A 15,665-nucleotide genomic window follows, 5' to 3' on the forward strand; every position below is an offset into this window, starting at 1 on the left:
ATCTTTTAGTTATAAGACTAGGCATAAACTGTCCTTTTAGTTAAAGGGGCTCAGTTTATCCTGAGCTATCTCTATAGTAATGCTGCTATAAGCTTAGACTGCTGGAAGACATAGGGAACCCTTTTCATCATTGTGCTTTATTCTATCTCTATTCTCCCATTCTAAAGTATTTGTTAGTTCAACCTCTAACTTTTTGTCCTCTCTGTTTTTTCTCCTTATAGTAGCTTCATCGGGTCTGTTTTTGCATGGCTGTGACAACGACCATGAAAGAAATATCAGCTATCCAGCTGCCATCAACATCTACAGTTATAGATGATAGTTTAGGACCTGTTTTAGTGCTTGGCTCCATTGTTTGCTTTCTTGATCTCTGTCACACTGCTAAAGTATCAAGGCTAACCCAGTGATGGGCCTACCAGCGAGGGGTTAGACACAGCTTTTTTTGCAGGTGGGAAGGGAGCCAAATGCCGAATGTTAGCGGGTCGAGCCATGTTTGAAAAAAACCCATAGAATTTACTTATTTATCTGGGCTGTCAGAACAGGTAGACAGCCTTTTCTTAGTAAAACAAAAATCATAAAGCCTGACTCAACAACACAAGCCTTCATATCTTTATTCTAGAACTGTTTGTTCTTTGGCTGATGTAAACCCCTGGACTGAGTTTGATACGCACAAGTGGTTGGTGCAGACAGACATGTTTCATTTTCAATTAGGGTAAGATCACTACAGAATCCCAAAGGGGACATTTTTAAGTATAACACAATATCCTTCTGTAAATAAGCACACTCTTTTATTTTATTTTATTTTTTTTTCAAACTAAATAGGAGCTCATCTATCCAATGACTTCACTTAAATCAGATTTTGGTTCTACCAAATCTGCAGCATTTTCATTTTGTTAAACTTTTTCTAGATATTACAAATGGGCAACCAAGGACTGACCCAAATCCTGTTCTCATGTTTCTTTTTCATTTGAGCCCGCATATAAATTGAATGCCTTTTATTCAACACTTTGGGGAAAAAAACAGGCAATTATTTTTTATCAAACACTTATTTTACTGTTAGGCTGGCAAAAATGTAAATATATTTTGGTTATTTATTCTTTTCAGTATACTTTGATGCAAAAATGCATTTGAGTTTATGGCTTTGGCCCATGTACCAAGAGTTTGGCCATTCCTGGTCTATAAGATGCTGTTTGATCAATTTGAATCAATTTGACTATATGACCTGGTTGGACTTTAAAGTGCCTTGAGATGACTTGTGTTGTGAATTGGTGCTATATAAATAAACTGAACTGAATTGAACTGATCACCAACATCAGGCATACCTCTGAGCAGCTGGATTTATGAGACTAAATTACATGTATTAACACACATCAGGTATATTCTAAAGGGATGAGGTTCCAGCACATTTAATTAAGGGGTTTCACATTTTATGGGCTGGCTACAAAGTTTCCTAAGTAAATATATTATAAAAACATATGTCCTCATTTACACCTAGAAGCTACTTTTTGTTGGTCTAAAACATGTAATCCCAATAATATGCACATATCTGCATTTGTGATGAGAAAGGAAAGTGGAAAGTTAAAAGGGGTGTGAATACTTTTGGAATGCCTAGACTATCCTCACCATCCATCGACTCCTTGTTTCTGTAGCTCTGAGATGCCGAAGGACAGCGAACCCATGAAGTCGTTCCGGCTGGTCAAATCCCAGTCCCACACCTCCACTGAGAGACGGCGGTCCTTGTCTGTTTCTTTGAGTTTACTAGAAGATGACAGCAGAAAGTGGGACTTTACTTTAGAAACCAAAGGACAGGGCTTCTCTATATGTTACCCACAACTAAATGAAACTTTGAGGGCATAGTGACCCAGAAAAAAACAAACCCTACAGAAAATAGGACAGGCCTTCTTTCAAGGGTGAACTTTGTGATTATGTAACTTGAAATAAGGCCAACTTTTTCTTTTTCCAAATAAAGTCAGAAAAGGAGCAAGTTGATTTGAAATGACTGAACAAAGAGGAAAAAAAGAAGAAAAAAATTCTCACAAAACAAAGGATTCATTCCAGGTGGGGTTGAGGCAACATTTTATGGTCTTGGTCTTCTGCTTGCTCTCACTCTTGGGGTCTGGGATGAGCTTGAGTTTAACATATGGGTCTGAGAGGCCGTTTGGGTCCATAGGTACCAGGTTCCTGGCCTCTTTGACTGACGAGGGTTAAGGAGAGAAAAAAAGGTTAAATGGAAAAAGACGACATTTCATTTCTGCTCTGAATAAGTCCAAATCTGGTAACATTTAACACCTGTTTAGTTTCACTTCCATAATCAATCCACAGCGTTCTGGCAGAGGAAGCCAGCACGTGGCTGCACATCCCGCTGCAGATGTGGGTCAATCGTTGGATAATTGAACCACTAAATGGACTTTCCAGTTTCAGTCTTAGTCTGATGGAGCGTTTTGCTTGGAGAGTGCGTGTGTGAGTTTGTCAAAGCCAACACTAAGAGATGAATGGACAGGGAGCACTCACTGGTGACGGCGAGAGAGTTGTCTGTAATCTGGGCGGAGATGTAGATGCGTCCTCTCCTTTCCGTGTGATCTGTTCCACACAGGCTCGGGACGTTGGCGACACATCGCTTGTGGATGTTCATCATACAGTCTGCGAAACAAAAAAAAAAGACACACAGATAAGTATCTAATTTCCTTAAGATTATCACCTCTCTAGCTAATAAATGACCAGAAAAGGACATTTAGACTTTATTTTGTTGCACCCAAAAAATAACTTCAAATGAACTAATTTGTTCCTTCATGGATCATTTTGAACTTTGATACAGTAGGATTTATTTTATTGGGTTTGGTCCAGTTAAAGAAAGAAGCACAAATGAAGCCTTTTGTTATAAGAAGTTAGATCCTGTCTTACAGTATAAAGGAAAAAAGACTTAAACACGACCCCTCATAATTAGATTGCTTACAAAGGAAAGCCTTTTCTACAATAAATAACATATTTCTAGGTATGCAGACTTTAATTTCACCTCCTTAGAGAGAATGACAGCAGCAATTCCTTCTCTAGGATTACTGGGGAAACGCATCATGTAACTTCAGCTGGATTAAACAGACATAGATCCTGATCAAATCTAGATGATTGTAGGCACTGATTTGGAAAATCTTTTTTTTACTTTACAAACGTGTGCTAAGGGAATATATAGCTAGTTGGACAAAGTCTCACAGCAGCAGATGCTCAGACCCAGCACTCATGACTTCGCCCAAACTTAATTGTCACAGAGGGAGGGAAGCAGGGATGAGAGAGAAGATGGATGAAAATCTTAGATCTTCTAATACTGTACAGTCCTATTTAACTCCAAATATGTAAAAAAATAAATGAAATAATCAAGACAAATGTGCAGGAATAACGTCCAGATTCAGTTTAGGTTTGATGCAGATCTTGGACAACATCATCTATTGCTCTGTTAGCTCACCCTACACATGAGACACATCTTTAATGCATAGTATGGAAGGGGTCTTTGAAAGACACACATATTTGCAAGTAAGTAGGAAAAAAAAGTCACTCACTGTCAAAACTAATAAGCACAAGCATTATTCTTCAAGGCCGATGTTTCTTAGCATATTATAAAAGAGTGGATTAAAAAACTAAAATCATATCTGTAAATTGTACTGATACAAAACAAAACGCATTTTATCTTAAAAAAAAAGGTTATTGGTTAAATTGAACAGAGCATTACAAACTGCAAAAGAAAAAAAAATACTATATATGTCCAGATAAACGTGGAGCCTGCAGCTATACTCCGTCTGTCCACTAGATGGCGGACCATTCTGAGCTTCCAGGCCAATCACAGAGCCCCAATCTCCCATCAGTGGATGGGGAGCTGCTCTGCAGAGATGTAGATCTCTTCCCCTGGGTTCCGAGGTTAAATAAAATCTCATATCTCTGACAGAAAGAACAAAAAACATCATTCATTCAGGCCCCCAGCATCGTATCCCACTTAGCAAAACTAACCCATTTAGTTTTGCACCAAAGGGAGGTCTAAATGTACATCACTGTGAGGACCTGAAGAGGTCACCTCATTCAAAAAAGGTCATGTGAAAGGAACAATAAATTATTGGTCTTTCTAATTGTTTCAATATTTTTTATGTAAAGGAAAGCTAAATCTTAAAGCTGAACCAGAACACGAAGATTTATTTTTCAATTGGGTCCTTATTAACACATTCCAGACAATAATGGATGTAGCCACGGTTTCTATGTGGATACTTTACATTTATATTGACCCCTATAAAGCTGAACCTGTTATAAAATGTGTAAAAGAAGATGGTATAGTGCCTTTAATAGCACGTCCAGTCATTACACAGAGCATCCTGAAAGCAATGAGGAAATATTACTAATAATGGTCATGGTTAAATACAGCTCTTTAGAAAATGCACTTCCTGACTGTATCAGCAAAAAGTGGGCCACACCTATAGAAACCAGCCTGTGAGCAGGTGTTCATACAGGTATAGGTCCACCTTCTATATCATCAAAAATACCTTATAGACTATTAAGAAGCACATGGTGGAAGGTCAAAATCTGAATGAATAAAAACCTTCAGACGTCCTATTGGTAAATGTTGCAATGTCATGTTCAATTAAGCCACATTCCCATCTCAGCATCTCAGTCAGTGTAATTTGTTGAAGGTGTGATGGGTCCAAGCATATGAATTAGTGGAGAGCAGAGTGTTACAGTAAGGTCACTGAAATATTACAGCTCGCCATCTATTGTTATCAAACAGTGCTTTCTGACTGCAACTGCACACAATCGCCAACTGTCATCCAATATATCTAGTGGCTTAGGTTAGAGATGATGTCGGAATGGATTTCAATCAGGTCTAACTAGGAAAAGACTAGGAAACCTAGTTATTGACGAAGGGGTCAACAGACATGACATCATACCAAAGTACTTCAGTTACATTCAGAGGTGACATAAAATAATCTGAAAATAACTTTCCTAAAATATGAAATGTTCAAATTTGACTCAATGACCCCGTGCTTTGATGTAAAGTAGCTACTCTATCACAATTATCTGTTTATTGGAATCCCTTTCTATGGTGTCTACAGCTAAACAAGTCCTTGTAAGAAATGAGACCAATGAAGAGCATTGGAGAGATCAAAACAACGACTGAAGTTATACTTCCACTAATTTATGCTTTTCAATTAAAGATTAGTTACTTGCTTCGAGACATTTAAACAAATCTATAAGAATTGAAACTGAAGATGCTTTTAAATTATGGAGGCTCAAAACCGATAAAAAGTGGATAATTTGTCTTCCGAACTGGTTAACACTGAATTATTAATTGCATTTTAGCAAGTTATAAAAATAGTTTTTGAATAACCTGAGTAATGCTGTAGATAATTGCAAAATGCTGCATTTATAGCACCAGCTTAAATGACCTGCAGTACATGTAAGGTCAGTCTATAGCTGCAATTTTAGGCTGAATGTTGAAGATGCATATAACATTGTATGCAATGCAGGATAGGTGACAAGTACAGTCTTTAACCATGTACTACGTTGTTCTGTTGCTAAACAATTATGCTCTAGATAGGAAAACTACTTGCCTTTCACATGTGTCCAAGTCTAGGAGGTGTGGCTTTCAGGTCATTTGGGAGGGAAAGACAAGAGGAGCAGGGATGAGAGCTAAAGCTATGCAATCTCCTCTACAGCTTTAATGGTATACACAAGCTATTGCTTTAAGTTGGTTTAAGGGAATTTCTATAATGGCTCAAGAAATGCTTAGTCACGTCAGGTGAGGGAAATATCTATAAAGCGACATAACAGTTTTAAAAAAGGAAAAGCATTTTTCTCTGTTTCCTTAAAAAATGCATCTATTAAAATGGGGTTTAAAGTAAGAACCACTTCGCCCAGATGGAGAAAAAGGGACAAATTGCTCCCATCTGCTTAACCGGATCTGTGAGTTTGGGTCAAGAATCCAGAGCAGAAAAGCAGCGAGCAGAGGGAGAAAAACAGTTGCAAAAAAAATGAAGGAGAACCACAGAGTGTGAAACATCCCAGAGGAAGATCAGTGGTTCAGTTTCACTTTGTGGCCTTCACAAACAGCGCTCTGTATTCAGGCCACAGTTTCAAGGCAAACAAGCACATCCAAATATGTTATATACATACGGTCGCATTTCATGCCCTGGTGTATCAGCCCATACAGGAGGGAGCCACAGTGGTCACAGAAGGTGGGGCTGGAGTAGGTGTGGACTCGAAACTTGTGTTTACTACGGGGATCCTGGAAAAACACGAAGGAGAGACGAAACTGTTAAACACAGGAGGTTTTATGAGCACGTGTGAGAACAGCATTAAAACATTCAATTCTTAGTTTGAGACTATAGGCTGCAGAGTTTTCCCCAAAACTTTTTTCTCTGCCATCTTGGAAAAAAGAATCAGGTAAGCATTTTTGTTCCCTGTTTGGATTCCCATAAATATTATTACAAATGCCCAAACACAGCATATATCCAGAGAAATACAGCATAAATCTATATGACATATTTTATTTCTCTACTGCCACTGCTCTGAGATCACAATTATGTAATTAAAGGAGGAAAAAATAAAAGTTGTGGGAATTGGCTCCTGTTCAGCCGTTAAAGCATTAGAAGTATCTGCCAGTGGAAGCCGTCGTGGCTCGTTTTTCTTTCCATGGAATAAGGATTTCCCTGCAGGGCAATCTTAACATGAAAAAAAAACAAAAACCAAACAAATCTTTACAAGGATACTTCCTGCAGGGTTAGAATGAGATTGCATGCTGATGTAAAATGGCTGAGGGGGGAAAAAAATGGTCAAAGGGCTTCTTTGATTTAGTTGCACCAATGCTTTTAACATTGCTTCCACACTGGGTGTTTCAACCGACTTGATATTAGTGAACATTGACTGCAGACGTGAGGATTTGAGACTCATAAAAATCAGAGTATCACTGCAGGAATGCCTTCTAAAAGAAAAGAGAAATGGGAGAGAGACCTACTACTGGGTCATTACCCCAAGCAGCCAGGCAACACATTCCCACTTTATGGACATTTCTTAATAGGATTTGGACGTGACAAGAGTCCAAACTCCAGACTGTATTAATGCATGCAAAGGCAGAGAAGTAGTGAAGATGATTAACCAAATTCTTTAAAAAAATAAAACATATACATATGTATATATATATGTTTCTATCTCCATCTCAGAGGTGATGCATGCCGTTTTGTTCAACCCCCACCGACAGTTGCATTTAAGCCTGCACTCGAAGATTGTTTAATCTTTACCAGCTGTACTTAATGTCGGTCCTGCATGTTTTACAAACGTTCCGGTTACACACACCCCTATAAATTTATGAATGTTAGCTTTATGACATAGTGAGGAGGCAATGCAGCCATACAGATCCGCACATAGACTAAAACAAACAGGACACAAGCTGTAACTAGTCCTGGAGGACAGGGGATGGGACACCCCTGATTTCAGTCTAGGGCTGGCTAGCCATCTATTCGTCTATCTTTCTATTTGTCCATCGTTTGGATGGTGGAAATCTGTTCCAGTCGCAAGGCATTTGGTGCCAATAATAGATTTTATTTAAAGGTCTCAAATTATTCTACATTTAAAAATTAAAAATATTAACAATACGACCCTCGGAGCATGTTTTTGCTGTCTGTGCAGGAAACTTCCTCTCACATGACCCAAAAATCTCATTCAGCCTTCTTCTAAACAAGCCCTTCGATGCCACGCCCACAAAACCCCCCCTTACAACCCACAACCATGACAACCAGTCAGACTTTGTAAAGATGGGTGTTTAGAGCGTGGAACGATACTAAAGATAAAGGGGAAGCTTGACCGATGGGCTGCTGGAGACTGATCTGAGCAGCTTGTAAGAGATGGCAACACATAAGAAAAACAAAACTGAGTTCTCTATAAAGTCCACTATATGGTCCCTGCTCTATATAGTGAGTGAGGGATTTAGGGTTTAGGGTGGACGTTCAGACAGCCTGTGTCAATGAGCAGAGAGATGGTGCCTGCTAGATGGGTGCTTAGGGAGAGGGGGTGGAGTTGTTTCCCCAAATGACCTCATAAAGGGTGTGCTTTTTATCGTTACCTCCCTTTTATCTCCTCTTTCTTTCATCTTTTCTCCTTTTCCTTTCTTATTCTACTTACATTGCAGTGTCCATATAATCTGTAAAACTCCCTGCATAATTATAATAAAGCAATTTATATACATAAATCAAGCTGAACACTATGGGATAGCCCTATTGCTACACTTGTGAAAGTAAAATCTGTTGGGCTCTTTTTGGCATCAACACAATTATTCTTATTGCCACACTGCCAGACAGGACACTGTTAAAAATAAAGAAAATACGTAAAAAAAAATAAAGGGTATGCTTTTTTAAACAGAACATTGTGAGCACACATTAACTAGGAGGTAGAACAAGGCAGTGAGAGAAGGGAAATAGACAAATATTACTTTTGGATTTTTTTAATAAAGTGAATTTTGCATAATATGGGACCTTTAATGGTGGCCTTTTTTTATTCAAACATCATTTAAGCCATTTTAACCAGAAATATTCAGAATGTTGCTGCCACCACGCTTCACAATGAGGATCTGGCAATATGCAAGGCTTTGATTTCACCAGTGACATCAAATGTCCCTTGTGTGACTTATGGTAAACTACTAACCGGACTTCCTGTGGTTTTATATTTTACTGAAATCAGGGCTTGACATGAATTATTTTTGAAGACCAGTTAACAGTGCAAGTATTTTTTCAGTTACCAGCCACAAGTTTATTGTTAGAATTTCCATTTAATATGATTAAAGCTGCCATGCTGAAGTGTAGTTGAACTAGATTTACAACTTTTTAAAAGTAAATGACCCTTGTACACATTCTACATAAAATGTTTAATAATTATCCGGGTACGATAAGGATCTGTGTGAAGCTCCTTTTATATGAAATATACAGTGAACAAAGTAAAAAAAAAAACAAAAAAAAAACTGAGATTTCTTACTGAATCCTAAAAGTGGTGCAGGAAAATAGACAAGTTAAAAGATAAAATGTAAACTGGAAGAAAACTAATAACATGAGTTTTAATATTCATCTACAGTGCATACTGACACAGAAGAGAACAAAGAAAAAATAAACCTGCATGAGAATAAAAATGTAGAAAATTTGGCGAAATAGTCAGTGCAGTGCATGACACTCTCTTCAGGTTCAGAGAACAATCCTTCCTCACCTGATGTTTCCACTTCGCGTTAAACAGTGGAAAATTTTTCTTTGTCTCCTCTATCATTCGTTCCATTGTCAGATTTTCTTTCCGACTCCTTGAATGCACCACGGCATTATTGCCCCCACCACTTTACAAGCTGTTCTCCACAGGGATCGCCTGTCTAAAGTGACACCATTCATCAACCGACCAATGAGTAAACACTGTGAAAAGTCTGTGCTCATGGGAGCTGTTGTGCTGTAGTATCTGGAATTAATTTGTTTAATATTTTAGACGCTATTTGAGAAAACTACTATGGAAAATCTTTATAGAATCCAGCCATTCAAGGTGGTTAGTGTGGCTGAGTGGCTGTGCTTCCTGCCACAGCTGAAATTCACCTCCATCTGGTGCGGTTGGAAGGTGTTAATGTCAATCCCTGCCACTCTTTTATCGAAAAGAACAGATATGTAGAGATTATGATTGTCCTGTAAATAGATCCCCCCACCTGAGCTGTGGATCTCTGCAGATCCTCTAGAGTTAGTACCTCTATATTTAAATAGATTTTATGTTAAGGGCAAAAGAGCGAAGGAGGTTCAATACAAAAGCATTTCCTGTTTTCAAGTTATTCATCTAAGGAAAACCTAAAGCTTTTTTTTTCCCCCCAGCCTTGTAACGCCTTGTTCTTTGATGAAACATCACACAAAATGTTAGTCAACTAAATGTTATTGACAAAATATGAAAATCTTTAAGGAGATGGGCTACTTTCCACATGATGTGCTTGTTTTATATAACGCACTGAATAAAAATGATCTGAACGAGTTTGTTAATTTTCTTTTGCTTTAAAAATAACATAACTTTGTCCTTGCAGCATTGAGCATTTCTTCTAATATCACAATAAAAACCACTACTGCAAAATGAGTCATTTGTTTACGTTGACTTCAAGGGCAATTAACAAAGAAATAAACATTTACAAGGAGTGCGTGTTTCTCTAAACTTTCATTACTTACGTCAGACGCAGGTCCCTTGTCAGCCCCCGGGCAGGAAAAAGTGACAAACTCATGACAGCGCTTATGGACCACAAAACAGCACACTAAGGAGAAAAGGGGGGGAAAAAATGCAATTATCAACTAGGGCTTCATTACAATACGAAAAAGAATATGAGCTTTACATTTTATAAAACACTCTTTACATGTTTTTCTATAAATATCTTTTTGCTTGAGCATAATTTACCCTAAATGGAGTCTTATCAGTCTTGGCATCATAATTAAACCCAATGACATTAGATCTGAGACAGGAAACTTCCCCCATTAGAAGCTCCAAACAGCGGAAAGCTCTGAATCTGGTGGGTTTTTCTCCTGCTCTGTCAATGAAGCGAACAACTAAAAAACACACTCTTCACACTCAAATCTGCTGTTTGTTCGAACCAAAGATTTTAAAATGCATTCTACCCTAAAAGTTTCAAAGGTTTGTCCAAATGGAAGGGTTGGCAAATTTGAACCAACCAGTTACAGGAGAACCAGATCGAATCAAAGTGCTGAAGATGTAGGCGCTAAAAAAAAAAAAAAAAAAAAAAAAAAAAAAAAAAAAAAAAAAAAAAAAAAAAAAAAAGCAGTAAAAACAGTGACCTAATATAGTGAGGAACTTCCATCTAAAAGGCACAATTTTGCTTCAGGGCGTCCTCCAGGACTCTGCCGACAGCACATCAACTTTATGGTTGACACTGATGTTTGTGAAATTTTCTCATAAAAAGTCAGGCAGGCGTTCACAACATAACCAGTAGAAATACAGCAAAACAGAAAAGAAACTACATCAAATAAAAGAAACATCACGCTTCATATCTGCATTTTGAAGCATTATTGCCCTCCTTGAGCCTAATATATTTAGCTGGGTTTGCTTTTTCACCATCTCAAAATGGTGTATACAAATATAAAAAGCATTGGTGACATCAGAAATAGGAAGTGTATTATCATATATTGATATCGGCCATTGTCACATCGGTGCAATCGTCTCCCCCCATTCTTTGGCGCCGTTTTCTGAATCATGTTTTAGATGCCATGTTTAAGTATGGTCATTTTTTTTTTCTTAATACTTGACATGTTTTGTTTTGCAGTCCTTCATTCCAACTATAATGCACGGAGGTGGAAGCGTCAATGTTTCAGGGATCAAAGCAAAGTTTAATGTAAATTTGTTGTATAAGCCAAACTGAAATCTTGATCCTCTTGGACCCAGAGTGTAACAACCAACATCTAACTTACAATCAGGCAATAAAATCCTTACATTTTCTTAAGGAGCAGCTCTTTCATAGATAAAAGCCTGCAGACACCTGCAGATCACAGGATCCTATTAGTTGAGAGGGAGGCACGTGGGTGGAGGTCCAGAGTTTATTTAGGAGGCATAAAGCAGAGTGGAGCTTCCTTATAGCCAGAAGAAGACAGCCGACCTTTAGCCTGCTGGTTCTGGCAGGATGGCTTCTCAGCCACCTTCTGGATCGAAGTGGACTGCACAGGGGACAAGGCAGGTGGGTGCAGGTCATCTGGAATCTGTAGGGCTTTATGGTGGGATTGGGGTAGTAGATGTCCAAAAGGAAGCGGAGCGGGGCATAATGCCAGTAAATCAACCAAGAACTGGCTGATAATTACCAAATGGAAACCCCTGGGTGTTAATGTCAAAGAGATGCAGAGGGAGTAACTTCAAACAGGCCTGACATGCAGGGAGCTAAAATTAGAGCTATTTATCTTTCTGACATTAAAAGATATGAGATTAGACATGGAATACTTTGCCTTTCCTAAGAAAGGCCTGAATATTTAACGGGGGCTGCTTATCTTTTTCACATGATTTTTTTTTATTATTAGAAACTGAGAAATTAATCAATTGCATACAAAATGTGTAGCTAAACAGCAAGACTTTAAAATAGCTTTGTGATCTAACTGTAATAACTGGTTTAAGCATTAGAACCAGAGCTGACTAAGCATTTGAAACACATGTGAGACTTCGTTCCAGCCTGGGTCAGATGTAGATAAACTACAACCCTACAAACTAAGATTCCAATCCTGAAACCCCAGTAGAGTCAAACAGGGCAGATCAATGACAGCCCATCCTCTCTAGAGCCACGACAGTGCGGTTTAGCCTCATATAAAAGCTGAAATCCAACCAAACAGCATTGCACAGTGCAGATTTAAACCACTTCCACCCTACAATGACTTGCACCTAGCAGAATTCAGAATTAAGACATCACTGCTTTACTTTTTCTGTCAAAAATTATATATATATATATATATATATATAAAAAAAAAAAAAAAAAAAAAACAACTCCAGGTGACATTACGCAGCTTTATTTTTAATTATTCACCTACTCATTAAGATTTAATAAGGTGACTGCAAACATTTTCCACAGGATTGGAGTAGTTAACCAACAGATACCTCATGTTTGTGTCCGTTTGTGCTTATTAGTGCAGGTGTGAGAACAGGTTACATTAGCTGAATTCAACTCAAACAGATACCACAGGCAAAGCACTACGGTGGGGTGAATTTGACTAGCAGGCTGTTTGTACTCTGCTTATAGAAATGCCTGCAAAATGCAAATTGGCTTTAAGGCTGCAGAGGGGATAAACTAAAGAGGGTGCAAAATAACAAAAAAGAAAAAACAGAAAGCTGGTCCAAGAAAAGGAAAATAGATGAGACTAATGACCAACACTGGTAATAACTTTCTGATATCGAAACTGATACGTAGATTTTCCTTAAGAAGCTAACATTTGGAAACTAATAAAGAAAACGGATCACATTTTCTTTAATCGGTGGGTTTAAATTTTCTTATGCTGCAGAAATGCCACAGGGCTCTATTCTTGGACCTGTATTGTTTATTTTTTTTATTCAAATATTGATGTACTATCAGATGTTCAAATGTTAATGTGCAAAAACAAACAGGTGATGTAAAATCTAAAACTTATTACTATCGGAAAAAAATTATTATGCAGCTGCATTAATCTAAAAATAAAATCAGAATATTACTGCTAGTAAATGTTACAATATTTTTATACTATTACCGGTACTACTGGTATATTTCTTATTTAATTCATTAGCATTGTGACAATATTTGCATTTGGAGCAAATTTATGGACATTTCTAACAGTACATGAATACCAAAGCATAAGATTTTGAAATAGAAACTTTATTTTAAAGTAATCCACACAGTTATGTAAAAAGGCTACTGATAGGAGAAGATGACTGAGGGTTAGGGTATTGATTTTCTGACATTGCATCAAAGTATCCTTGAGCGATATGTTAACCACAAGTGGCCAACCATATCATACAAGCGTATGAATGTGTGAGCATTAATCCATGCAGATGAGTGAATGTGACTCATTAAGTGTGAAAGCTTTGAGCAGCTTAGCCTAGTCAGACTAGAAAAGGATTACGTAAGGCAGTTTATCATTTACAGAATAACCTGGCTGTCACTGAGGGCTGTATGCACAGCATATTAATCAAAGTTTAGTGGAAGAAAAAAAAAACTATACAGAACCGGTTTGAAGAAACAAATGGAGTGAAAAGAAAAATGTATAGGGTTTGCAGGGAGGTACAAAATGAGAGGATTGTGAAGCCAAACCACTCAAGAGTTTGGGGAAATTTTACAATTCACATTCTATGACCAGAATCAAAGCTTTATATCCAGAACCTAGACCATGAATGGTACATTCCTCAGTTTGGATCAGTCTTAAACTTCAAGATCACAAAAACTGACATTCAATCTAAAAAGTCATCATCCTAAGGGTGGAAACCTTTAAAAAGTAAACCATGACGCCTAATTAGTCTACTAAGGGACAGAATCAGCAGAATGTCACTAAATGAAGTCTATAAACGATACAAAATGTTTTAGTACCTACAGCAGACTCTTGCTCCTGTTGATATGAAAATAAATCTCTCTACAGAAACAAAGATTGTCCAGGTTTAACATTCAGGGGGTGTGCTGGAACTAAACCTTTGCTCTATAATGAAAAACAAGATGGCAGAATTAAGTTTCCTAGAAGGAAGCTGTAGAAAAGCCCATTCCTCTGGAATAATGTTTTCTACAGATCAGCCCATCACTAAAATACTATATTTGGGCATCCAAATGCAACTTCCAAGAAAGGAACCTCAGGTGTAAAGTTTCCAGTGACAACTTTAGGGGATCTGCTGCCATCCACAGATATTCAACCAAGGTGTTTTATCAAGTCTGAAGTTAGGCAGAATTGTCTACGAGGAAATTATGGAAAACTTCATGCTTCCTTCCATTGATAAAATATATATAGGTAATGATTATAATTTCCATCACCTGCTTAGATAAATATGGTAATACTGGCCTTGACAGGTCAGCATGCCCACAGGGCCTAAACACTATTGATCATCTACAGTTGCTTTCAAAGGTATTCATACCCCTAAACTTCCCCAAATCTTGTCACATTACAACAAACATACATACATACATATTAGGGATGGAACGGTTTTTGAAAACTGTCCGAACCGTTCGGTTCGACTGTCTCGGTTCGGTTTGCGTGTGTTGCGTTCGGTTCATGCGCTGCTCCATTTTCTCATAGGCGAAGCGATTACACTCCAGAGCAGAAGGTGGCGGTACTGCGACCAAAGCCAACCACCAGTAGTAAACAAGAAGAAGAAGCGAAGCAGCGTAGCCGGGTGTAGCAGAAAAAAATCAGAAAGAACAGGAGTTGGAAGACGCGCCAGCAGCACTTTATAGGTCTGCTGTATGGGACCACTTTGCATTTAGAGTGACCTACGATGACGGCGGAAAGAAAGTTGTGGATAAAAGTGCAACAGTGTGCAAGCATTGTGCAACACGTTTTGTTTATGCTAACAGCAACATGACCAACATGTCATGCTAACCCCGAAATCCCACATACTCCGTCAGCGCTCCACCCCGCTGCGCTCCAGACCGCCTGCACAAACCAAAGCCTACAGCCTCCACTGAGGCTCCCGTCCGCTCCGCTCTGAGTTCCTTGGAGATCGTAGAGAGCATGCGCGAGATTATTAAATTCAAAGCAGCAAAACATGCGGAAATGATCCATGGTTTCCGCGAATCATTAAAAATAATTACCATTCATTATTATTTTTTTTTTTTATTAATTTTATTAAAAAAAAAAATTTCATTAATTTTTATTCATTTTTTAATTTTTTCGGTGTAACAATAGACATACCAAACCGAACCGAAAACCGTGACCACGAAACCGTGAACCGAACCAAACCGTGGATTTTGTGAAGCGTTCCACCCCTAATAGATATAAATATATATATATTTGTGTGTGTGTTTGTGTTGTAATGTATATATAGTTTTATGTGAAATACCAACAGAAAGTGGAGCAAAACAAAAAGAGTATAGTATTCAGCCCGGAGTACCCTGAGTCCATACTTTGCCTTTTAGCGCGCCTCTCTACCAGTTTTTCACATCCTGAGGCCGAAATGTGCAAAACAGCTCAGTGAGATTAGAT

The 15,665-nt window shown here is 38.1% G+C and overlaps 1 protein-coding gene across 2 annotated transcripts in view; it reads right to left on the reverse strand.

Annotated features, from left to right (window-relative positions):
- The window catches only part of LOC107086424 (protein kinase C beta type-like), a 56,975-nt gene that overhangs the window by 14,623 nt on the left and 26,687 nt on the right, over positions 1 to 15,665 (reverse strand). For both annotated transcript variants that reach the window (XM_015377355.1, XM_015377354.1), the window contains exons 3-7: positions 10,197 to 10,279; positions 6,145 to 6,256; positions 2,509 to 2,637; positions 2,035 to 2,191; positions 1,621 to 1,755 (exon numbers count right to left, since the gene is read on the reverse strand). In XM_015377355.1, the coding sequence (XP_015232841.1) occupies positions 1,621 to 1,755; positions 2,035 to 2,191; positions 2,509 to 2,637; positions 6,145 to 6,256; positions 10,197 to 10,279 (616 nt within the window). The remainder of the gene's footprint in view (positions 1 to 1,620; positions 1,756 to 2,034; positions 2,192 to 2,508; positions 2,638 to 6,144; positions 6,257 to 10,196; positions 10,280 to 15,665) is intronic.

The sequence above is a fragment of the Cyprinodon variegatus genome, unplaced genomic scaffold (assembly GCF_000732505.1).
Source record: "Cyprinodon variegatus isolate N-32 unplaced genomic scaffold, C_variegatus-1.0 Scaffold152, whole genome shotgun sequence".
In the NCBI taxonomy this organism is placed as follows: domain Eukaryota; kingdom Metazoa; phylum Chordata; class Actinopteri; order Cyprinodontiformes; family Cyprinodontidae; genus Cyprinodon; species Cyprinodon variegatus.